General features: G+C 41.3%; 1 protein-coding gene across 2 annotated transcripts in view; it reads left to right on the top strand.

The window, feature by feature from the left end:
- Nucleotides 1–27,291, top strand: part of MAGI3 (membrane associated guanylate kinase, WW and PDZ domain containing 3) — a 501,439-nt gene that overhangs the window by 284,385 nt on the left and 189,763 nt on the right. For both annotated transcript variants that reach the window (XM_040337467.1, XM_040337468.1), the window contains exons 5-7: nucleotides 1,141–1,306; nucleotides 7,323–7,402; nucleotides 19,241–19,298. In XM_040337467.1, coding sequence (XP_040193401.1) covers nucleotides 1,141–1,306; nucleotides 7,323–7,402; nucleotides 19,241–19,298 — 304 coding nt within the window. The remainder of the gene's footprint in view (nucleotides 1–1,140; nucleotides 1,307–7,322; nucleotides 7,403–19,240; nucleotides 19,299–27,291) is intronic.

Genomic DNA, 27,291 nt, shown 5'->3' with positions numbered 1-27,291 from the left:
AATGATCATCAATTTAATATGTAGGTTGAAACTCTGTCATTAACTAAAACAGAAATAGCTGTGTATAAGGCTTAAAACTGGGTGACGAGCAGCCAAACTCTGCTACTAAGGTGAGGTTGTGGAAGATCGTTTCATGTCATAGGTCATGCACCATAGCAAGACTGAGCACAGCAACACAACACAAGGCAGTTATACAATATCAGCAAGATCTCTCCCAGGCAAATAATTTAAAGTAGAAGTGGGCTAAAAGATGTGCTGTGCAAACTCTTTTGGAGAAGCACAAATAAACGGCCAACGTTGAGTATCGTAGACGCAGTGGTCGGCCAAGGAAACTTAATGCAGCACTTCATGCTTACGTTCCTTTGACATCGGAAGATGTCCAACATTGCCATCAACAAGGGACTGGCGGAAACTATTGCGACCCAGGATCACCCATCTACTGTCTGGAGAAATCTGGTCAGAAGTGGTCCTCATAGAGAAATTGTGGCCAAAAAAGCCACACCTCTGAAGAGAAAATAGCGACCCAACTATGCACAAAAACATAGGTACTGGTGTGCAGTGTTTCTGAAGGCGCAGTAGTGTCATTTATAACAGCCATCATAGAGATACAGTACATGGCATTTCACATGCATGCGGCTTCAGTTATTTAAAGTGTGTCTAAACCAAATGTATTATATATTACATCAACTATTAACCACAAAGTTGTCAATTGACATTAGAGAGAAATGCAAACACAATCCAGCCTCCATTTTCCTAAACGGTTATGTTCATGAATATGCTTGCTCAGCTCAGCCAGGTTCCCTTGTTTAGAATGGGGAAAGTGCAATCACAGGAGAAAGACAGCCAACATGATGTATTGCTGTTTGGATCGAACAATTCTTATTTTTATGTCCGAGTATCCATGTCATAGCAGGCCAAACTACTTAACTACAAGGCACCTTTTTTTTTTTTTTTTTTTTTTTTTTTTTTAAGTTTTCTAGTCCTATAAAAGGATATTAAAAGAAATTGAGTTCTTTTACCACCTTTGGTTGTTTTTGTTCCATATTATTAATCATTTCCCACCATTATGTCCAGCAAGAGCTTCTTCTTGACAAGATTGATTGGTATTAACACATGAGCCGTCTGTTTCATATTTTTCAGAGCACAGGCAGGAACCTGCAGAGTGGGGAAAAACTGTCCCTAGCTACAACCAGACCAACAGTTCTATGGACTTCAGGAATTATTTAACACAAAGTGAAAACCTGGAACCCCTTCCAAAAAACTGGGAAATGGCCTACACAGAAGCAGGCATGATCTACTTCATAGAGTAAGTTAATTTTGTTGTGTTTTGTTTCATATTTGTGCTAGAAACTTTTTTGCTGCGAAGAATGGATTTATGTATTCAGGTACTGCTTTGACCTATGCTTGTATATTTTGTTAAGGGAATGCAACAAACCATCTTCTGTAGGGAGGGCCATAGCCTGACTACTAAACACATGCTGATAATTACATTTGTTGTTGTAGTAAGAGCGAGGATATAGGCTGCCCTAGACGCACCCAAGTGGTTGTGCCTTTACATATATATATATATATATATATATATATATATATATATATATATATATATATATATATATATATACTCGAGTATAAGCCAAGTTTTTAAGCCCTTTTTTTAGGGCTGAACATACCCCTCTCGGCTTATACTCAGTGTACCTTGGGCATCCGTTTTTTAAAACTCGCGGCTTCCTCCTGGTCCCGTCCCGTTCTGTGATATGCGTTTGACACTGTGTTCAGTGTTTCGCCTATCGCGAACCTTCTCTTGTCCGAGGATGAAAGAATGCCGTGATTGGTGGAACACTATACACAGTGTCAAACGCCTATCGCGGGCCAGGACCAGGAGGAAGCCGTGAGTTTTAAAAAGTGAACGCCCGCAGCGCAACCTGTCAAGAATTTCAGGTATGCTGCAATGGGCACAGTGAGGTTGGGCACAGTAAGGCGTGCAAATGTGCATTGTTGACCCTCTTTTCCACTTACAGTAGCTGCTGCATTCTCATGCTATACTTATACTCGAGTCAATACGTTTTCCCAGTTTTTTGTGGCAAAATTAGGTGCCTCGCCTTATACTTGGGTCGGCTTATACTCGAGTATATATGGTGTGTGTGTGTGTGTATGTATATGTGTGTGTGTGTGTATATATATATATATATATATATATATATATATATATATATATATATAATACATTTAGTAAATGCTACTGTTATACTGTTGGAGGTGTCCGGTTGTCCGCTTCTTTAAATGCTGGGCTATTTTTCAGCTGTACAGTTAAACCTGCAAGAGAAAGGAAAGATTGTTTTTTATGTTCCTGGACACTAACGAGCCTTCTATCTCACCCCAACTTCCTCTGCACCATTTTCTCTTACTGTTATCCTATTAAATTTAACCACAAGTGGCCAGGAACAAACCAAGGAAATAATTGTCAAAAGTTATATATTTTGAGGTTTGGTGCTGCCTTTAACCACCTCAATACAATAAACTTTTACCCCCTTCCTCCCCAGACAAATTTTCAGCTTTCAGCGCCATCACATTTTGAATGACAATTGCACGACCATGCAACACTGTACTCATATGACATGTTTTATACATTTTTTCACACAAATACAGCTTTCTTTTGGTGGTATTTAATCACCACTGGGTTTCAAATTCTTTGCTAAATAAACGAAAAGTTTAAATAAATTTGTTATAAAATGTAGCAAATAAATATTTTTCATAAATTTTGCCCAAAATGTATTCTGCTACATTTCTTAGGTGAAAATAACCCAAATCAGTGTATATTACTTAGTCTATATGAAAGTTAGAGTCCACAAACTATGGTATATATCTAAACATTGATCAATCCCAATGCCATCTAATTTCTTGAGGCCTGAAAATTTCAGGACAGTACAAATACCTCCAAATGATCCCTTTTTGAAAAGACGACAGTCCAAGGTATTTAGTAAGAGGCATGCAAGTTTTTTTGAAGTTTTTAATTTTTTGTCACAATTTTTGGGAAGATGAAGGAATAAAAAAAACGTATTTTTTCCTATTTTATTTGTTTACATACTGTCACCAGTGCAGTACAGCATCATATAACTGTATGTAAAATACAGTATGATTGCTCATACCAGTGAAAGTAACCATTTTTACTGAATGAAATTGATCCATTCAGTGTGTATTGTTGTGATTAGCTGTGATTGACCACAGCTAATCACATGGTAGCTGTGATTGGCCCTGTCTGTACCATGTAATCAATTTACCCAAACACAGCTAGCAACACAATTGTACACAATTAATAGCATTAAAGGAAGCCATCCATTGTTTACAATTGGCATGTGATCTGTTGTCATTGGGCACAGAGATCACATGGTACCAGCAGCGACCCAGTACAGTGATCTCTCATCAGCTGTGTCCGGTGAACATAGCCGGTGACAGATCTTGCCATAGTGCACCTCGTTCTGGGAGGACCTCGTACGGCATCCACTCGGGAACGACGAAGATCCCTCCCAGCCGTCATTTGATTGTAGGCTGGACAGGAACTGGTTAAAGTGGAATTCCAGGCTATACTTTATTAATCTTAAAAATCCTATCTCCCACTCCTAACCTATATACAGTTAATATACTGTACCTGTGCTAGAAAGATGTATATACTTACCTATTTTTAGGCCTCTATGGTCCAGTCACCTGATCTCCCTTGTGTCAGCCAGCAGTGGCTGTTGGAGAGAGGAAAGAGCGCTCAAAAACAGGTGGTATTGCCTGGGAGTGGTGATGTCATGCATAGACTCCTGTGGCCCATCCATTCTCACGCGCTCCCTCCTCTCCTTTTCCCCCGCTTTTGGCTGACACAGAGGAGACCAGGCCAGAGAGGTAGGTACATACATCTTTCTTACACATGTGTTAAAATCCCTGCATCTGTAGACACCACTGACCTATCTAGCCCTGTAAAGAAAAAGTAAGTATAATAGTATACATACCTTTTTTGAACCCCCTCCAACCCGATCTGTCCACATCCCACGCTGAGCTGTCGGATGCGGATTTGCTATGAGGACGGGTGCAGAGGACACAGACAACAATGGAAGCCCCATAGTAAGTCTATGAGTGACGTCACTTCCCATTAATTTCACAGCCCTCTGCAGCACTTCCACCGCTGGTGATCGGGTTAAAAAAAGGTATGTATACTAATTTTTTCTTTACAGGGATAGATAGGTTAGTGTTAGATTGGTGGTGTCTATAGATGCAGGGATTTTAGTTTTTGCATGGACTTCCACTTAATTAGGTATAGCCTGGAATTTCACACTGTGTTTCTCAAATTCCATTACGGTGTGCAATGAAGGGAATCGGTATCCTTCAATATACATCTTACTATATGCTATGCTATAGTTTATGATGGTGGTCATCTTGAAGCAGACCTTCCCCACCTACCCCATATCTGTTATGAGCATCATTCCTACACTATAAACATAGTAATACATATAATGAAAACTGCTTGCCCCCTCCTTTACTGTGCAGCTAAGATCATATATGGTGCAGCTAAGTCTTGTTCAATAGCAAGCTGCCCTGATCTCGTACGCTGCATGCGCAAGACCGGGCAAAATTTCTGAGGCACTGCTGACATGGACTCCCAGAGTGCACTTGTGAGGACCTGGGTACGTCATCAGTGCCTTAAAGAAGAAGTATAATGGAAGTTTACAGAAAATGTTTTTAAAAAAATATATTTTTATAGAATTTTTGAAAGGATGTGCAGCATGATTTTTTGCTGTTTGAAGTAAAGGTCTGCTTTAATGTTTTTAAGAAGGTTTCAGTGAGGACTTGACGAACAGATTAGCATAATGAGACTAATAATATAATAAGATTAAATATATTTTTTTTTTGTTCAATAAGTTTTTATTGATAAAGAGGACAAATGAAAGAACAGACATAACAGAAGAACATAAGCCATAAGCGATCGGGTATACACAACTTGTAGGCCAATAAAGTGGTACAAGCGTACTGGTAAGAGCGACACCATAAAGAACAATAATAAGTTTATATATACACAAATATATACAGTGTGTGTTTACATGCACATGAACTTTGATGGCATCCTGGTCTTAGGCCACAGGGTTCAATATTGAGTTGGTCTATGGGAATGTTTGACTATTCTTCCAGAAGCGCAATTGAGAGGTCAGCCATTGATGTTGGACGAGAAGGCCTGGCTTACAGTCTCTGTTCTAATTCATCCCAAAGTTGTTCTATTGGGTTGAGGACAGGACTCTGTGCAGGCCAGTCAAGTTCGTCCACCCCAAACTTGCTCATTCACACTAAATTGCCAACATTTTTGGCATCTTTACAAATTATTTAATTATTTAATTTGGTTGTTTTTCAGGGGTTGGGTTGGCCCCTTAGTTCCAGTGAAGGGAACTCTTAAGGCATCAGCATACCAATACATTTTGGACAATTTCACACTTCCAACTTTGTGGCAACAGTTTGGGGATGATCCCTTCCTGTTCCAACATGACTGCTCACCAGTGCACAAACAAGGTCCATAAAGACATGCATGAGCGAGTTTTGGGCGGATGAAATTGACTGGCCTGCACAGAGTCCTGACCTCAACCCGATAGAACACCTTTGTGATGAATTAGAATGGAGGCTACAAGCCAGGACTTCTCGTCCAACATCAGTGCCTGACCTCACAAATGCGCTTCTGGAAGAATGGTCAAACATTCCCATAGACACACTCCTAAAACTTGTGGACAGCCATCCCAGAAGAGTTGAAGCCGTTATAGCTGCAAAGGATGGGCCAACTCAATATTGAACCCTACGGACTAAGGCTGGGATGCCGTTAAAGTTCATGTGCGTGTAAAGCAGGAGTCCCGATAATTTTTACAATATAGTGTATAAATAACCCTTTCACGTCGAGCGTACGCATATATGCGTCCTGGGCTTTCGGGGGTTATACCGGGATGATGCCTGCAGGCATCATCCCGGTACCGTTGTTTAGAGCGTGCGATTGGCTATCCACACATAACAACCGATGCGGCTAAAAGCCGTTCAGTTGTTATGCCGTAGGAGTGGGAGGGGACATCCCCCCTCCCGCTGCCTCTCGCCGCTCTGACCGGGCCTCCCGTCCCATTGGGAGACACGATCATCCATCCGGCGCCTTCAGTGTCCAGGCGCTGACTGAAACTAAGCTGTAAATGGCTTTGATTTAGTCTCCGCAATGGAAACACGGAAGTGACGTCACTTCCGGGTTTCTCGGCTGCCAATGGCGCCGGATTTAAAAAAGTACACAGTATTCAGAATCATCGTTTTCGGCGATCTGAATACTTTGAAGTGCAAAGAAAGGATCGGGGGTCTTTTAGACCCCCGATCCCTCCATAAAGCGTACCTGTCACCACCTATTACTGTCACAAGGGATGTTTACATTCCTTGTGACAGCAATAAAAGTGATCAAAATGTAAAAAAAAATAAAAATAAAAATTTAATATTAAAAAAAAAAAAAAAATGTAAAAAAATTTAAAGCGCCCCCTCCCCGCGAGCTTGCGCAACAAAGAGAACGCATACGGAAGTCACGCCCGCATATGAAAACGGTGTTCAAATCACACATGTGAGGTATTGCCGCGATCATCAGAGCGAGAGCAATAATTCTAGCACAAGACCACCTCTGTAATTCTAACCAGGTAACCGTAAAAAAAGTTTAAAGCGTTACCTATGGAGATTTTTAGTTACCATAGTTTGTCGCCATTCCACGAGTGCGTGCAATTATAAAGTGTGACATGCTTGGTATCTATTTACTCGGCGTAACATCATCTTTCACATTATGTGAAAAAATTGGGTTAACTTTACTTTTTCAATTTTTTTTAATTCATGAAAGTAAATTTTTCCCAAAAAGTTGCGTTTTGAAACGCCCCTGCACAAATACCGTGAGACATAAAATATTGCAACAACCGCCATTTTATTCTCTAGAGTCTCTGCTAAAAAAATATATATACGGTTTGGGGGTTCCAAGTAATTTTCTAGCAAAAAATATGGATTTTAACTTGTAAACACCAAATGGCATGAAAGGGATAAAGTTAATGTAAGTACAATGAGTTTGTAATACATGGTGCACAATTCATCCCAAATGTTCACTATAATTTGCCTAATACGTTTAGGATCATTTAAGAACATCAATAATATGTTTAATACATTTGGAACATCAATACCAGGAAAACACCACAAATATGACCACTAGATGTCGCCGATGTTCCTAGGAAATAAGCATGTTATGTAAACTATTGCATCTGATACAAAAATAACATATTGTTGCCATTTTTCTTTCTTAGCCATAACACAAAAACGACGACATGGCTGGATCCCCGTCTGTGCAAAAAAGCAAAAGCTCCAGAAGACTGTGATGATGGTGGTAAGTGTCTGCTAAACTCTGTGGGCAGTTTCGTCATTGTCCATAAACATTTATAAAGGAAAAACTAGGCTTTTTCCAGAGAAGGATCACAGAATCAAACTATTAGGGGCAAAATTCTTCCTAATGACACCAAGGACAGTTTTCCTACCATTGACACCAACAATGGGTCATTGTTTAGTTCCGCTGACATCAAGACAATTTCTACGCCCACTGGCCAAAGTCTTGCCCCCCCTGCAATCTGAAGGACTGTATACTGGCCCCTTATTTAGAAAGTCTGGAGACCCCTAATAGATTTTCATAAGAGCAATCTGTCATGGATCTTGAGATATTAAAGTGTTTCTACTTGACATCTGTTACACAGGAGAGGGGCATTCAATGCAAGGACACCGGCTTTTGAAATGCTAAGTGGAACCAGCTTGTGAAATACCTTTTATTGTGTTCTGCAGGTTAAGAGCGGGTGTCGGAGACAGTCCGTCTGGCTAGAATTGGGGATTGAAGGGATTGAAGGTTAATTGAATTTATTATGTATGTTTGAAGATGTATGTGTTTACGCTAAGGGACTTTGTATTGTTCTAAAGGTCAGAAGCCTGTCTGCTGTATTGAATTAGCATTCTATTGTCTAAAAGGAATGTAACCTCTCAGAGGTAGTAATTAAGTAGTAATTAAGTAGACCGGGTTATTGTGTACATTGATTACCCCCTGGGGCTTTCTATCCAAGCTATTGGACCAATCCCTGTTGACTATTTCAAGTCCTCATTTGCATGGTCAAGGAGGACCTGAGTGAAGACTGCATACTTTACAATTGACCAATAGGAAAGCGGTTGTTGGGAGTGGGATGTTCCAAAATTCTGTATAAAAGTGTGCTGTGTACTTGAAAATAAAGAGTCCTGTTTGAGCTTACATACAGCCTGCCTGGTGTTTGTTCTTAATGGGTCCGAATGGCACATAGCTGTAATTCGGATCCCGGAACCTTGGATGACTGGACCATCAGACGTTGCAATCTTCAAGCTGACTCAATAGTAGCAGAGAAGTGTCGGGAGAGCAGGACCTGGGCGAGCCAAGGATCTAGGTTGTTTCCTTTCGGACATTCTGTCTGTGGTCTGTGGCTATTTGAAACCCCCCTACAGAAGTGTTTGAAGAGAGGGGGGAACAAGTCCCTGCTCTGACTCATTTTTATTTGTGTGTCTATATATATATATATATATTTCAACCTACAGTTTTTGATCTCTGTAAGATATGATTTTTTTTCTACAGGAGGTAGGAAGAGCATGTGAAAAGCAGTCCACTGCTCTACCTGCTGGCTGTATTTGAAATATACAGAAAATTCATATGCAATATTTTAGATTTACAAAACTTGAACATTATTTCTAATGTGGGCACAGAAAGTATTTAACCCCTTTTTGTCCATACTATAGCCAAAAGATGGCTTAACTTCCCGGGAGGGTGTACATGGAAGTCCTCCTGTGATCATGCTGCCTGTGCAGCACGCTCTGTGACTCAGCTGATCATAGACCGGGGTAAAGAGCCCTTTACCATGTGATCAGATGTGCCCAATGACAGCTGATCACAGAAGTAAACACAAGCCAGTTACCGGCTTTGTTTGTTTCTTCATGCTGACATAGTGAGGAGAGAAAAAAAAGCCGGTAACAGGCTTGTGTTAAAGGAACATCAGCATTGAAAATCAGGGCACTGAAGATCAGTGCAGTCCCAACATGGCCCACTAGTGCTGCCAATCAGTGCCCATCAGAGTCACCTATCAGTGCCCTTCAGTGCAGCCTCATCAACACACATCAGTGCAGCTTCATCAGCGCACATCAGTGAAGGAGAAAAATTACTTGTTTGATTTTTTTTTTTATAACAAACTATAATTTTTGAATTTTTGGTCTTTTTGTTTGTTTAGCAAGTTATTAACATCTTCCCGCCCGCACAGTGGGTTTTTACGGCCGCAATGCGGCTCTTAATTGCCGGGAGGCCGTCAGTCAGGTGCGCGTGCCTGGCGGCTGCGATGTCCGCCAGGCACCCGCGATCGGCGATCACGGAGACAGGGACGTGGAGTTCTGTGAACACAGAGCTCAACGTCCTGTCAGAGAGAGGAGACTGATGGTGTGTCCCTTGAACATAGAGACAACCATCGGTCACCCCCCACAGTAGGAATCACTAATTAGTGAATACATTAACCCCTTCCTCGCCCCCTAGTGTTAACCCCTTCCCTGCCAGTCACATTTATACAGTAATAAGTGCATATTTATATCATTGTTCGCCGTATAAATGTGAATGGTCCCAAAAATATGACAAAAGTGTCCAATGTGTCCGCCGCAATATCGCAGTCCTGACAAAAATCGCAGATCGCCGCCATTACTAGTAAAAAAAATGTCATTCTATCCCCTATTTTGTAGAGGCTATAACGTTTGCGCAAACCAATCACTATACGCTTATTGCGATTTTTATTTTTGCCAACAATATGTAGTAGAATATTTTTTATTGGATATTTATTATAGCAAAAAGTAAAAAATTGTGTGTTTTTTTTTCAAAATTGTCGCTTTATTTTTGTTTATAGCACTAAAAATAAAAACCGCAGAGGTGATCAAATACCACCAAAAGAAAGCTCTATTTGTGGGAAAAAAAGGACATCAATTTTGTTTGGGAGCCACATCGCACGACCGCGCAATTGTCATTCAAAGCATGACAGTGTTGAAAGCTGAAATTTCACCTGGGCAGGAAGGGGGTATATGTGCCCAGTAAGCAAGTGGTTAACCACTTCTCGACCGCCGCATGTAGATATATGTCGGCAGAATGGCACGGACAGGCACATCAACGTACCTGTACGTGCCTGCCTAGACGTGGGTCGGGGGTCTGATCGGGACCCCCCCCGCTACATGCGGCGGTCGGATTCCCTCGGGGAGCGATCCGGGACGACGGCGTGGCTATTCGTTTATAGCCGCTCCGTCGCGATCGCTCCCCGGAGCTGAAGAACAGGGAGAGCCGTATGTAAACACAGCTTCCTCGTGCTTCACTATGGCGCTGCATCGATCGAGTCATCTCTTTTATAGGGAGACTCGATCGATGACGTCAGTTCTACAGCCACACCTCCCTACAGTTGTAAACACACACTAGGTGAACACTAAATCCTACAGCGCCCCCTGTGGTTAACTCCCAAACTGCAACTGTCATTTTCACAATAAACAATGCAATTTAAATGCATTTTTTGCTATGAAAATGACAATGGTCCCAAAAATGTGTCAAAATTGTCCGAAGTGTCCGCCATAATGTTGCAGTCACGAAAAAAATCGTTGATCGCCGCCATTAGTAGTGAAAAAAAAATAATTAATAAAAATGCAATAAAACTATCCCCTATTTTGTAAACGCTATACATTTTGCACAAACCAATCGATAAACGCTTATTGCGATTTTTTTTTAACCAAAAATAGGTAGAAGAATACGTATCGGCCTAAACTGAGAAAAAACAATTTTTTATATATGTTTTTGGGGGATATTTATTATATCAAAAAGTAAAAAATATTGTTTTTTTTTCAAAATTGTTGCTCTATTTTTGTTTATAGCGCAAAAAATAAAAACCGCAGAGGTGATCAAATACCACCAAAAGAAAGCTCTATTTGTGGGGAAAAAAGGACGCCAATTTTGTTTGGGAGCCACGTCGCACGACCGCGCAATTGTCTGTTAAAGCGACGCAGTGCCGAATTGTAAAAACCCCTTGGGTCATGTAGCAGCATATTGGTCCAGTCCTTAAGTAGTTAAATACCACCAAAAGAAAGCTCTATTTGTGTTAAAAAAATTATATAAATGTTACATGGATACAGTCTTGCATAACCGTGCAATTGTCATTCAATGTATGACGGTGCTGAAAGATGAAAATTGGCTTGGTCAGGAAGGGGGTAAAAGTGTCCAGTGGCAAGTGCTTAAAATGGAAAATCACCTTGATGGGACCCATGTATAATCTGACAGAGGTTCTAATCCTGTATCCATTACTTACGTTTAGTTGGAGTAGAGCTTTAAGGAAATAAAAAGATACTTTATGGACTACTTTTACTATTTAGTATGAGATTTCTTAAATGTGTATTTCCATACTACATTACAAAGCCCATTTATCATAAACGGCTTGAATTTGTAGAAAGATGTCTTTTCTTTTACAGTCTCCTATGTTATGTCTCAAGGCAAAAATAATTCACAATTAAAGAATAACTCTACTTTATAAAAAAAAAAAATAGATTTTGAAATGGGCATATGAATAAATCATAAAACTTACTGTTTACTTTTGTTAGAATGTTCTTGTGCTGCTATAAATCAAGGTTTCTGCCAGCTTTTAAAAAGCACTTATTACTGCATTAGAAGCCGTCTGCTAACTAAAATCCCTGAAAGAAGTCTCCATAAAGATTCCCCCTCCCGCTGCATGTGCTAGGCATATTAGATATGAGTCAGAGGAAAACAGACATGTAGCTGCTTTGCTACACTGATTGACAAGGCCTCCAGTGACCTCACTCTCATTGGAGTAACTCCCAACTAGTTTTCATTTTAGGAAAAAAATAGCACCTGTAATATCTCCAGAACAAAAGGAGGTATGAACCTAAAACCTAAATCATTTCAGTGTATGTAGTAGACCCAGAATAGTGGCTTTTTTTTTTTTTTTTTTTTTTATACGGATTTCATAGTAGACTGTTTTTTACACGGGTATTAAAGTTATTTTATATGAAATGTAGGACGAATGGAACAGTACAGTAGTCCTTAGAATAGCAGAGTAAATGTCATACACAGATTTATGAATGAGATCTGGCCCAATAATTGCATATGCAAGATTATGTAATTGTAGAACACAGTGTATTTTGTTTTTTCTAAGTCCTCCTGATTATATTGATTCATAAGCTGTTATTGTGATAGCCAATTTGTTAATAACAAACTTCTGGTAATATGGTGACCGCGTTATTTGTTAAAGGGTTTGTAAAGGTAAAAGTTTTTTTACCTTAATGCATCCTATGCATTAAGGCAAAAAAACATCTGACAGCACCGCCCCCCCCCCCCCCCCGAGCCCCCGTTTTACTTACCTCACCGTTCGAAAGTCCCGGGCACGTGCTTGTCATCTTGCTCGGTTCCCAGCCTGGCCGTTGATTGGCTAGGCTGGGCGGATTGATAGCAGCGCAGCCATTGGCTGGCGCTGCTGTCAATCACAGCGGATGACGCGGCGCGCCGGGGGGCGGGGCCGAGTGATACAGTCGGCGGCTATGGCCGCTGCTGTATCACGGGAGCGCGCTCGCAAAAGCTTTCCACCATGCGAGGGAGCTCGCATGAACGTGGAAAGCTTTTGCGAGGAGGAGCCGAGACAGCCGCCGAGGGACCCCAGAAGGCACAGATCCGGGTCACTCTGTGCAAAACGATCTGCACAGTGGAGGTAAGTATAACATGTATGTTATTTAAAAAAAAAAAAAATTGTACCTTTAGTGTTCCTTTAAGCCGGAAAATCACTGCAGCATTGTTGCCCCATGTGTACAGGATGAAATAAGGAGAGGTTAACTGAAGGAAGTTCCACTAAGTGCTCCCCTAAGTCCTAGGATCCAGGACGCTCTGCAGAGTGATCGCAGGTACTCAGTGCTGAACGGGAAGCACACTGACCGCCAATGCAAGGGTGCACACTGAGCACCATGTAAGAGAAAATAAACACATCCACTTGAGCTTAGGTAAAAAATCATTAACCAGTTGCCGACCGCCGCACAACGATATACATTGACAGAATGGCACGGGCAAGCATATGGGCGTACCGGTACGTCCCAGTCTCCCAGCGGGAGAGCGGTCTGATCGCCCCCCCCCCCCCCCCCGGTTCATGCAGAGGTCGGTATCCCTCCAGGAGTGATCTGTGATGAGGGGGCGGCCATGAATTCATGGCCACCCCCTCATGATCGCTCCTGGCAAATGAGGAGCTTTCTCTGTGAATTGTAAACACAGACAGAGGAAGTGATGTCATCTCTCCTCACGGCGGTCTTTTCATCCGGAGCCCGGGGAGAGAAGACATCTCAAGTAAGTGCACCAACACTACAATGACACCAGTACACGTAGGCACACTTTTCACCCCCCAATCACCCTCTGATCACCCCCCAGATCACCCCCTGCACCCTCAGTCACAGTGTCACTGATTGCAGTGGTCATTTATTTACTGATTTGGTGTCATTTGTGACTGTAAAAAGTGCCAGGGCAGTTAGTGGTAGGCCCCTTTTAGGTGTAGGGTAGCCCCTAATAAAGGTTTAACCCCTTGATTGCCCCCAAGGTAACCCTTTCACCCCCTGTTGCCAGTGTCACTAAGCAATCTTTTTGCTGTATTGGTGTCGTTGGTGACGCTAGGTAGCCAGTTATTTAGGTTAACATCAGGTACCCCCATATACAACCTAATAAAGGTTTTAACTCCCTGATTGCCCTCTAGTTAACCCTTTCACCAGTGATCACTGTATAAGTGTCACTGGTGATGCTAGTTAGCCAGTTAGCTATTTAGGTTCACAGCCAGGTTTTTATATAGTGTCAGGTACCCTCATATATTACCTAATAAAGGTTTTAACCCCCCGATTGCCCCCTAGTTAACCCTTTCACCAGTGATCACCGTATAAGTGTTATGGGTGACACTGGTTAGTTAGTTTGATTTTTATAGTGTCAGGGCACCCGCCGTTTTTTACCCAATAAAGGTTTAACCTCCTGATCGCCCGTCAGGTTTAGTGTCAGATAGGGTCTGCCGTCGCCCCAGGCAGCGACAGATTAGTGCCAGTAGCATTAACACCCACGCACGCAGCATACACTTCCCTTAGTGGTATAGTATCTGAACGGATCAATATCTGATCAGATCTATACTAGCGTCCCCAGCAGTTTAGGGTTCCCAAAAACGCAGTGTTAGCGAGATCAGCCCAGATACCTGATGGCACCTGCGTTTTGCCCCGACACTTGATTTTGTATTTGCTGTTTTTCACGGAAGATCTCAATAGATCTATTGTGGACCAAAGTATTTTGTATGCTGGTCAATACATCGCCGCTAATCCCCAGTCCTCCCTTACCAGAGGATGAAAACCAATTACGGTTTCCAAATTTAAGACCTTTCTGGACCTATCCCTCGACATGGGAAAGTTAAATGGAGTGAACTGCGGTTATATTGGTCCATTGACCCAGTTTACCATTTTCCCATGTTCTCTGCCTCCATAGCCAGGGCACGATACGAGCAGATCTTGCGGTTTATGCATTTCAACAACAATGAATTTTGCTGACCAATGTATTGGGTTGCACTGATGACCGGTACAGGGGCCATGCTGACTACCAGTGTATGGGAGCACACTGGCCATCAACATAAGGTGATACTTAACTCCTGACTACTGAACTCTGCAAGCTGTACTGTACAATTACATTGTCCTGACCCAAGCACTCTGGCTGTTGCTCTGTATTGGGTATGTTGTGTCTTGCATAGTCCTGACTGCTGCACGCTTTTCTCTACAAAATCTTTTCTATATTCTCCTCACAATGGCCCCTGCCATAGCAGGCCCTCCCCATGTCCTTCTTCTCCACAGAGCCCCCAGACCCAAAGTGCCCCTATAGCCTTCTGCAGAATCCCCGCCCCAGGTATTATCCCATGGCTTTTCTCCAGGCACAAAGCCCTATAGTCCTTCACGCAAAAGTGCCCTCGATCCCCTTGCAGAGTCTCTAATATTTTTCCTACCACTGATACAAGTGTTGGGGTTTTTCTTCCTACTTATTGCCAATGCTGGTGCATATTTTACTCCTCCTACTCTCCACTGACACCAGAGTATTTTATCCTTTTACATACCACCGGCACCAGAATCTTTTTCCCCTACTGACCGCTGCTGAGGCATTTTTCCCCCTACTGACCACTACAGAGGCCTTGTTCCCCCTACTGACCAGGCATTTTTCCACCTACTGACCGCTATTGAGGTATTTTTTCCCCTTACTGACCACTGCACAGGCATTTTTCCCCTTACTGACCACTGCTCAGGCATTTTTTCCCCTTACTGACCACTGCACAGGCATTTTTTCCCCTTACTGACCACTGCACAGGCATTTTCTCCCCTTACTGACCACTGCACAGGCATTTTTTCCCCTTACTGACCACTGCACAGGCATTTTTCCCCTTACTGACCTACTGACCAGGCATTTTTGCCCCCTACTGACCAGGCATTTTTGCCCCCTACTGACCAGGCATTTTTGCCCCCTACTGACCAGGCATTTTTGCCCCCTACTGACCAGGCATTTTTGCCCCCTACTGACCAGGCATTTTTGCCCCCTACTGACCAGGCATTTTTGCCCCCTACTGACCAGGCATTTTTGCCCCCTACTGACCACTGACCAGGCATTTTTCCCCCTACTGGCCAGGCATTTTTCCGTCCTACTGACCAGTGACCAGGCATTTTTTCCCCCTACTGGGCAGGCATTTTTCCGTCCTACTGACCAGTGACCAGGCATTTTTCCCCCCTACTGGCCAGGCATTTTTCCGTCCTACTGACCAGCCACTGCTGAGGCATTTTTCCCCTACTGACCACTAACCAGGCAATTTTCCCTCTACCAGTCTCTGACCAGGCAATTTTCCCCCTACTGACCACTGACCAGGAACCCCCCCCCCTCCCCTACTGACCAATATTTAGGCATTTTTCCCCCTATTGACCACGCCAAGGCATTTTTTCCCCCTACTGACCACTATTGAGGCATTTTTCCCCCTACTGACCACTGACCAGACATTTTGTCACCTATTAACTGTAGTGTTTTTGCCGTATCTCTTGAAGAATATGAATTGTGAGTTCTGGATTCCGCACCATGAATACATGCTGTTAGGGGGCCTATTTAAAAATGTACCCATGGGCCCTGTAATTTCTAGTTCTGCCTATACCTGGCTCCCTTTTATTCACTATCAGGTTTTTTTTCCCCATCATGCGTAGTGGATTTTAACCATCAGATTAATCTTTTCTTACTTTTCTGGCCTCCTTCAGTTCTTTCACTGTAACATTCCCCTGATGTGACCCTGCAAGCTGTTGGTGCTGAAGTGTCAAGGGAATGAAATGGGGAGGCAGGGGGGAATGAAACGCATTTTAATTCCGTGAGATAAATTCTCCAGTGACGGCTCACACTGTTGTGTATTTTCTTTATGAAAGTCATGTAATAGACTGCACACTTGTCAATTTGTACCTCGTTGTGCATTTCTCTGCGTAATAAACACCCTGAAATAATTAGGATTGGATTGCACATCCCTGTGGAATTGTCCCATTTACATCCACAAACAATGTGAGGTGATAACACAGCTGTACAACCTACTGCTAGTCAAAGCTGATGTAATTTCCCAGCCAGAATTAGCATTCCCACCCAGCTGTGCTAGAACATCATGTACGTTTAAGTAAAGACGACCTAAGGCATTGAGAGACGAATCTTCAAAGCACTGTACAACATGATGATTCAGTGTGCTCAGCCAGCAGGCTATGTGTCACATTCAGCTTATCTGTATTTAATAATTAGTAGCAGGCTATCCAACACTAAAAACTGCTTGCTAGCTAGCAGTGCTATACACCACAAACAAGCTGTTTACTAGTCACTTAAGATGGCACCAAGTCTTAATGTGAAATTTATGCTGCATAAATGTACCTGGCCATACTTCACTGATATTATTAGCACTGCTGTTTCATTGATGCTGTTGGCACAGATGGCTACTTGATATGAACTACTTACTAAGAGGTCCCTTAAAATTCATGTCTAATTTTCCCTGTTATTATTCTGCATATATAATATACAGTATATGCAGGATATAAATCCAAGGATGAAATGTAATGTATTGCGACTAACCAAACCTTAGATATGTTCGCAGGCGTTTTCTTGTTTTAGGGTAATTACATTTTTGGTTGATCCTGATAGAAATTCTGTGAACTGAAGAGAACTCTTAAATGATGTTATCCGCTTTCCCAGGTATCTTCTGTGAACTACAACGCATCCCCCCTCCATGTATTGGAGAGGAGAAGAGCAGGAGTGTAATCCAAATCAGAATTATAGCCTAGTCTAAAAATGCTGCTCTTCCATAGACTCAGTGCAGTAAGTGAGCATTGTCACCCTAGAACAGGAAGTAGCTATATAACAAATTGAGCATATGCTACCTAAATACAATGTGTGTGTGTGTGTGTGTGTGTGTGTGTGTATATATTTGGGGAGGGTGGGGATGGAGAGGGTTATTCAGCTAACTAAATCAGTATAGTAAGAACAAGTTCATTTATTGCCACCTACAGTGCATAGGTTTTCACATCCTTTATCAAAGGATTTTGGTGAAATAAAACATTTTAACCTAGAATGACACATGGGTGCAATGTCAGGCTCCTGCAGATAAGTCTTACAGCTTTCTGCTTGTTCCTCTTATTTTATCACAGGTATATGATGGTTTACCTTTTTGTTGTTGTATTTGATATGTGCAAAGAGAGATTACACATGTTGCATCTCAAGTATGGGTGAAACGTTGAACCTGCTCCAAAAGTGAACTCCTCCTTTTAAAGGGGTTGTAAAGGGAAAAAAAATGTCCCTAAATAGTTTCCTTTACCTTAGTGCAGTCCTCCTTCACTTACCTCATCCTTCCATTTTGCTTTTAAATGTCCTTATTTCTTCTGAGAAATCCTCACTTCCTGTTCTTCTGTCTGTAACTCCACACAGTAATGCAAGGCTTTCTTTCTGGTGTGGAGAAAGCCTCTTGAGGGGTGAGGGGGCGAGCAGGAGTGTCAGAACGCCCACTAACACACATCTCCTTTCTCTATCTGCAAAGTAGAGAGTGTCCTGACTTGCCTGCTCGCCCCCTCCCCCCTCAAGAGGTTTTCTCCACACCAGGGAGAAAGCCTTGCATTACGGTGTTGAGTTACAGACAGAAGAACAGGAAATGAGGATTTCTCAGAAGAAATAAGGACATTTAAAAGCAAAATGGAAGGATGAGGTAAGTGAAGGAGGACTGCACTAAGGTAAAGGAAGCTATTTAGGGAAAAAAAATTCCCTTTACAACCCCTTTAAGCTTTTAGGTACACATAGAATTTGAATGTATTTTTCTTACAAAAAAAAAGACTAATGTGAAAACTGATATATGCCATAGTACTAAAAAAAGAAGATGTATAGCTTTGTTCACAGTGATTAGCCTTTAAAGGGGTTGTCAAGGTTTGTTTTTTATTTTCTAAGTAGGTTCCTTTAAGCTAGTGCATTGTTGGTTCACTTACCTTTTTCTTCGATTTCCCTTCTAATTTTTTTTTTCTTTGTCTGAATTTCTCACTTCCTGTTCCTCCTCAGTAAGCTGTTCTGGCTGACTAACCCCCAGCCAGAACGGCTGGGATGATGGGGGCAAGCTTACTGAGGAGAAACAGGAAGTGAGAAATTCAGACAAAGAAAAAAAAAACATTTAGAAGGGAAATTGAAGGAAAAGGTAAGTGAACCAACAATGCACTAGCTTAAAGGAACCTATTTAAAAAATAAAAAAACAAACTTTACAACCCCTTTAACAAATATCTGAATGTGTTTCTTTATTTGCTGTTGTATCATGTTAAAGGTTTTTATTAATATTATAGTACTAATAGTATAGTACAATTAAGACAAAAACAGAAGAAAAAAGGAAATTTACAGGAAAGCACGTACATGGTCCTAAATGTATGTTTTTTTTTTTTTTTAATTCTGAAACGTTGTCATAGAAAATTGGTTAATCTGAAAAAGAAAATAACTTATTTACTTGGCTCTTATAAAAAAACAGTATATAAAACCTTTAAAATATCACTTTGGAATGAGAAGAATAAAGTTATGTTATTGGTTCTTCTAATCAGAGCACATATGTTTCCTTAATTGCAGAACTTCCATATGGTTGGGAGAAGATAGAGGATCCACAATATGGGGTCTATTTTGTTGAGTAAGTACAAAGCATTTGCATCCATGTATTCATCTACCAAACATTCCAGTCCTTTAGTTTTACATTGCATTATCATTTACCCATATAAAGTTAATTCATTGTTTCTTGTTGAACCAATATTTTGAGTTATACTGAATTTTGGCTTCACCCCTACTGATAGGATAATCATCTCCTGCATGCAAGCATGCTCTTTATAATTCAAAGTTGTATTGAGAGTTTTTACAATATAAAAGCAAAAGATGTCTGCGTGGAAAATTAATTATAGAGAGGGACAGTCAAGATTTGCATATACTGTATACATTTTCATAATGTACATACATTGCTAGATGGAATTTGAGAGAATTTTCTTGTTTCTAATGTACAGTATATAACTGCAAAATGAATTTAATTCTGATTTTCCACTGTAATTGGATAGGGTAGGTAAATGGGGGGGGGGGGGGAGTAGGTAGGGTTAAAGGGAACTAAAATGAGGTAGGAGAGTTTTTAGGGGGAGAGAAATAAGGGACTTTCCCAGACTTCAGATGCTGAAAGTAGTTAAAGCGGGTGAGGGTTTTTGGAATCTGCCATCTAATGGTCTTATAGCAATAATGCTGCAGGGTGGGATGGAGGTGAACTTACTGTGCGCTACATAAACACACCTCTGCAATACAGGCATACCCCACTTTTAAGTACACAATGGGGTTTATTTACTAAAGCTGGAAAGCGCAAAATCGGGCTCACTTCTGCATAAAAACCAATGAGCTTCCTGGTTTTATTACCAAAGCTTAAAGCGGGGGTTCACCCTAAAAAAAAAAAAAAAAAAATTCTAACATTCCATCTAGCATAGTAGCGTGAGCTACAGTATGCCTTTTTTTTTTTTGCGCCGTACTCACTGTGTAATCCCAGAGATAAGTTTCAGTCTAGTAGGCGTTCCTAGTCAGAGGGGAACATGATTGACGGCCTGCTATGGCGCGTCACGCCTCACGGAAATAGCTGAAATAGGACGTGGCTCTTCACGGCGCCTGCGCAGTCAGCTCAGATGTCTGTGCGCAGGCGCCGTAAAGCGCCGTGAAGAGCCAAGTCCTACTCGGGAGGCGTTACGCACAATAGCTGGCCGTCAATCATTGTCCCCTCTGACTAAGAACGCCCATTCCCTGCGGGGAGCCTGAAATTTATCTCTGGGATTACACAGTGAGTACGGGGCCAAAAAAATAAATAAAGGCATACTGTAGCTCGTGCTACTATGCTTGATTTAATGGTAGAATGTTGCTATTGAGGGTGAACCACCGCTTTAATTGAAAAAGCTGGGGTTAGAAGCTCATTGGTTTCTATGCAGAAAACAACTGCATTCTCTTCCATTTCTTTGGTGGACTGAATCGGAGGTAGCCTGATGTAAACAGACAGCAGAGTGTGGTCATATCTGGCTGCTTGTAGAGCTTACAGGGGTCTGTTGTGTCAGCTGGGCAGATGTAAGATCTGTCCCATTTGACCTTGAGCAGCAGAGGATCTCTTTCTCTGCTGAATACTCAGCTAGAATCCAGTGATACACCTTCCCTGGAACTTACTGCCAGGCGCTGACATCTTCAGCCAGCCAACTTTTGTGTCTTGAACGCCGGCCACTGTCAATGGCCAGCCTGAGATGCCGTCACTCCTGCACATGCTTAGGAGTTCCGTCAGATTCAGCATTACCAAATTAGTGCAGCGAGCTGCGCTTACAAAGCTAACTGTACAGAGGGGGACAGGCAGGTAAGTAGCTTTAATGCAGAAGAGACAAAGCAGGTCTCCTCTGCATTGAAAATCTTGCCTGTTGGCCTGTTTTCATTGTGAAGCCTAAAGTTCCACTTTAAAAAGTGAAAAAGCAACAGATTACCAACCACAAACAAACATTTTTTTTTATTAATGACCCCCAGTGTGTTAAGTCAGACAGTCGACTGACCTGAGAGACTTCTGGGGATCTTTCTCCTCCTAATTCAATGCCGAAGTGTCAAGAGGCAAGCAAAGTAAATAATGCCAAATCACACTAACGTCAATTTTTCAGAAGTACACCTGCACAATTATATTAATTTAATGCTGAATATTCCGATTCTCACCTAAATGCATTCATGACTGACTCACTTTTAACTGCTGCAAATTAAACAGTCATACCTAACCATGAAGGCTTTGCTGACATGAATTTCTCATGTGACTTTTCAGCTAGTTACTACTAAAATGATCATGTCTTTCCATTAAATGAAATACATTATAGTTGTAGCACTTGCAATAGGTTTGATAAATAATTTAAACATGATATACAGAGATTTCTCGGCAAGTTCATAACTTCTCATTGTGGATACAACATCGATATACAGTGATATTAATTTGTAAAGAAGAAGCTCACCAATACAAGAATGTAGAGAACTTAAATACTATGTCCAAGCCGTTAATTTACTGGTTTGTTCTATAGTACAAATTTGTTACTTTGACAGGGGAAGAGCTCAGCAACTCTAGTATCTTACTAAATTAACTAATGAAGCTATCGACTTAGATGCCACTCAGTTCATTCATTTATCATCTGTATTACCATTTAGCCATGGCACACTGTAAATGTACATTAACTCCTTCTCTCCGTCAGCTAGGATTAAAGTGAAATAAAAAAAGTGCAAATATCTCTGCTTTGAAGAGAATGAAGTTCTAAATCGTTCCAGGCAAACATTAAGTGGGATTTTCTGTTAATGCACTTTGAGAGTCCATTAGCATTAGTTTTACCTTAGGCTTTGTCTTTATTGCAGTGCTCTGAAATTAAGAGACAGTTGTGGCATATTTAAAGGTCACAGGCTGTTCCCTTTATAAATTCAGGTTTAGCTGTATCCTCTGGGTAAAAGAAAACTGGAAACAGAGATGATATATGCACACTGGATGTTTGTGGTGCACTCTGTTTTATATGTATCTGTTTTACCCAAATAAAACATCATATTTTTATTTATTTTTTATAATCTTTATTTTCAATCAATATACAAACAAATAAATCCCTTGCACAATTACAAATCCCAGAGACATATAACTAATACAACCCCCAAAAAAGGAAAATATAACCCCGCAGACGAGACAAAATTAGATTTTCTGTTGCACGAACTTCTTAGTTATAAGTATATGTTTTTGTGTATGTTTGCAATATTAAGGGTTGGCAATTGCAGAAATTATCACTTTTTTCCATAAGTACCATACTTCCAAACAACCAATCGGCAAACCTTTCTTACTTTGCTGAACCGGTCAAGGGAAAGCTCTAGTTGGTTGGCCTATTGAACTTTGCAAATCATTATTGGTCTTTGCTTTGCATTTAAAGTAGAAGTAAATTATTGTAACATGTTAGCCATCAATAAATGCAGCAAGTTTGCAGTAAGTTGGGTTTTTAAAACTGTGTACTTACAACCGGGTAACAAATTTATATATAAATGACAAAAAATGGTGAAAACAACTGAAAAAAAAGATTTTCATCAGACTTAACAAAGTCCAAACCATATCCAAATCACAGAGTCCAAAAGGTTAAAAACCTGAGGATCCTGACCACGCCCATTATCACCTAAATACATGACTTTGTGTTTAAATACTTCAAATCATCAACAAAATAAATTGCCCATATAATATAATATGATACAAAATGAATAAAGTGCTCAGTCATATAAATAGTCCAACAAAAATGAGTGTAGTGGCATTTGTTGGTGATATCAATGCATGCATTATTTCTACTTGAATACATTTTTATACTGTTTTTACTGCTGCTACATTTATTGGCTAAACTGTGCTCACCTCACTCAAAGTCCCAGGACAAATTTTCTGTTTCGTAACACAAATGAGTGTGACCAATTTATGTGACACCAATAATGTGCTCTTCTTCTTCACCAAAGTGTTTGCACACTGTACTCACCGGAAGCTATTGACCTCTTTAGTTAAAAAGGAAGTCAAGTGCGCTTGGTCTCATTAATTGGTGAATTTATATTAATGTTTTGGTAATACATTCCAAACAAACTCGGATCAATCTTTTTATGCATCTTGTACACATGGATAAATGTGTATCACTGTGCCTTTAACCGTTCCTGTGCCTCAAGGGAGCTCTATGGCAAGCCAGATATGTACAGAAAGAGATGGGGATGCCTCTCAAAGTGCAGTGATGTGTTTTTAATGAAACAAAACACTTTAAATTGGACTTACAATAAAAAATAGCAATTGGGCATGTATTTCAGGATGGAAATGCAGATTTGCACTCCACTTGTGTTCCAACAAGCGGAAGTGATGTATTCCATAAGCCCTGCCATGCCCATTTCATCAGCAGCGGCTCCTGATGACTTCGGGCTCTGCTGATAAAGCACAGAGCGGGGCTTCCAGGATACATCACTTCAGCTTGTTGGGTTATTATGCAAGCTTTTGGGATTCCTTTCATCCCTTCATCAGGCCTTATACATTTCAAACTTTCCTATGTGCAGCAAATTTAAATGTGCTATGACTACACATATTAGTGGCAGCAACTCCCTACAAATAGAAGTTGCTTATTTAAAGTGCTGGTGACTTGAACTGGGATTATTTGTTTGTACATTTCAAACTCACTGCTTATAAATGAAGCCAGCATTACACATAAAAAGAACCTTTCACAGATTTTAGGTCTTTACACTGCTAATAAATAACATCAAAATTACAAATATCAACCACCAATTCTTTGCCTTGGATATGGTTAATTATATGATAGTGCTGCTTTATTTTGTAAACTGTGATCATGTTTTATATAGATAAAAGGACCTGGGTCCGGGGTACAGACATAACAAACACGCATCTCTACCCCACCCTCCGCTCGCATCCTGTTTATTGGCTTCTCTTCCCTCTCCCTTCTCTTCTCCTCTCTACTCTGCCCCCCTCCCCTTCTCGTATACACTATGGTCCTCTACTACTATCGAAATTACCTTGTAGACCAAGTACCTCTAGGTCCTTGGGACAAAGGGCCTTCCCCTCAGGGCATATAGGCTAGGTACCTAATCCATTCTACCATACGCAAAACTCATTGCCTATCCATGGTAACGGTCACACTCTGGGTGCTCTGGGGTGGTTTTTCCAGGCACATTATGCTCCCTTATGGGGTGCCGGGAGAGCCTCAACAGGCTCCTGGAGCTGGTAGTCTAGCAGCATGAGTGTGCTGCGGAGATTGCAGTAACGCCTTAGAATTTTAAGCCTTATCATACCTTGACTGTTTTTCTTATCTGTGAAAATGTAGGCTCTTTCGATGCCTCGTAAGAATTTTGTATTCCATGTATATCTGTTTTGAACTAATAAAAAAAAAAAAAAAAAGACCTGGGTCAGCAAGTCAGGAAAAGTATTCAGGGATTATTGTTGCGATATAGTTTGCGGTTATACCTTTACTATGCTGAATGCCAGGTGAGTGTCGAAAGGCACAAGGGAGCTGTTTTACCTGCTAAATGATTTCCAAATCTACAGAGTTTTAATTTTTACACAGCCCTGGCATAGAGCCAGATGGATGGCATCACTGTCTATATTACAGTTAGGCATGTAGTGGAATTCTCTCCTGTCCTCAGTCTGCTGATTAAACAGAGAAGGAGCAGCAGGAGACTGATGTGGCCTGCTCTCTGCTCTCTCTCCCTCACAGTTTTTCTTTTCAGTGCTTTTTCATGCATCACACTTGATTTGATTCCAGTGTCACTCTTGCTTCTCTCTGTTGTTATTCAGAGGATTACAAATGGCTGATAACAAATCAAATGAAGGCGCTCGCACTAGCTGCATTGTGTCTTTTATACCTGCCTGGAGTTCAAAAACTGTAAAAGGTGTACATTATAATTCTATCACCAGATAGATTTTTCTATATCTATAGGATTTTATAGGCCTTAGTATAGATAATAAAAAGTCTGTCCTTGAAGTCTTTAATAACTGCGTTCAAGGTTGCTAACAAGTATTGTTTTCAAAGACAAGGTACAGCACTGTAATAAAATAAGAAAATAAAAAATAAGATGACTGCTCATAAGAGGGCATTTTTACATTAAACTGCTGTGATGTGCCTGCCAACCCAGAACTATTGTGGTATTTGTATTACATTTTTGGTGGCAGGGGTATTCAGGTTAATATAGTAGAAGAATATTAATATTCATGAATGCTTCCTTTGACATTTTAAGCTCTTAATACCACAGTAAGTCACTCGAAACATTGTGGTTTGGTTCATTGGCTGTCTCGAAGTTTGGACAAGTTGCCTGCCTGAAATTTAGTACACTTGGCTCTACATGAGAGAGAGAGAGGCTCAGTGCATTGCAAACTGCGTGTGCAGGGACTGGGTTGTCTAACTGAATGAGTGCTGTCCTTTGTTACGTGTGTGTTTATGACAGCTTAGCAAAAGCCCTTGTTCCCCTCCGGAGTTTTGTTGGCAGCTTGCAATCATGACAGCGTAAGAACTAGGATAACTGCAGACTAGCTGACAATATAATCTTTGGGGAGGGTGATGGCGTTAGGCTCGGCAAAGCAGAGCTCCTGCATATAAAGCAAGTGTACCATAAGTGAAGCCCCACCCCTGGGATATGCTGGTCGTAGCTACTTTTAACTTGTTCCATATCCACTTGTCTCCTGGTAGATTAATATTCGCTGCTGCAGAGAGTAAAAACATCCCCAGATAGCCTGGGCTTTTTGCTAAGGATCAAAGATGTATTTACAATGCCGATTTTGGAAGTTTTATTTATTTTGCTTCAATACATATCCAAGGTAAAGACATTTTTATTTTAAAACAAATAATAGGCAAACATTGTATGCCCCCTATAAAAATGCTATCATGGCTAAAGTTTGTACCAATATATTTTGGGTGCATACTTCAAGAATAAATACACTCTCCTGATACGCCGTCGTATCTCTGTGATCCGCCCGTCGTAACTATGCGGCCGATTCATAGAATCGGTTACGCATAGATAGTCGTAAGATCCGACAGGTGTAATTGACTTACACCGTCGGATCTTAGGATGCAATTCTAGGCCGGCCGCTAGGTGGCGATTCCATTGCGGTCGGCATAGAATATGCAAATGACTACTTACGGCGATCCACGAAGATACGCGTGTTCGTCGCAATCTCTTATGTCATCGCTAGGCGTTTTTTCCCGTCGCAAACTTAGGCCTGCTTAATCATGGCTTATCTTTAGAACAGCCATGTTAAAGTATGGCCGTCGTTCCCGCGTCAAATTAAAATGTATTTATTTTTTTGCGTAAAATGTCCGGGAATACGAAACGACGTAACGCACGTCACCGTTCAAAAAACGTCTGGGCGCCGTAATTTCACGCAAAGCGCGTCGGGAAATTTCCTAACGGAGCATGCGCAGAACGTTCGGCGCGGGAACGCGCCTAATTTAAATGGTGCCCGCCCCATTTGAATTAGGCGGGCTTGCGCCGAGCGGATTTACGTTACACCGCCGCAAGTTTACAGGTAAGAGCTTTGTGAATCAGGCACTTACGCTGTAAACCTGCGGCGGTGTAACGTAAATGGGAATCTGACCCTAAATTACCAAAAGGATTGGAAAACCTGCCTTTATATGCACATAAACGTTAATGGCATCCCAGTCTTAGTCCGTAGGGTTTAATATTGAGTTGGTCCACCCTTTGCAGATCTATCAGCTTCAACTCTTCTGAGAAGGCTGTCCACAAGGTTTAGGAGTGTGTCTATGGGAATGTTTGGCCATTCTTCCAAAAGCGCATTTGTGAGGTAAGGCACTGATGTTGGACAAGAAGGCCTGGCTCGCAGTCTCCACTCTAATTCATCCCAAAGGTGTTCTATCGGGTTGAGGTCGGGACTGTGCAGACCATTCAAGTTCCTCCAGCCCCTACTCTCTTATCCATGTCTTTATGGACCTTGCTTTGTTCACTGGTACACAGTCATGTTGATACAGGAAGGAGCCATCCCTAAACTGTTCCTACAAATTTAGGAGCATGAAATTGTCCAAAATGCCTTAGAATGCTGACGCCTGAAGTGTTCCCTTCATTGGAACTAAGGGGCCAAGCACAACCCC

Source organism: Rana temporaria, chromosome 2 (assembly GCF_905171775.1).
Source record: "Rana temporaria chromosome 2, aRanTem1.1, whole genome shotgun sequence".
NCBI lineage: Eukaryota > Metazoa > Chordata > Amphibia > Anura > Ranidae > Rana > Rana temporaria.
This window is presented reverse-complemented; position numbering and strand designations above follow the sequence as displayed.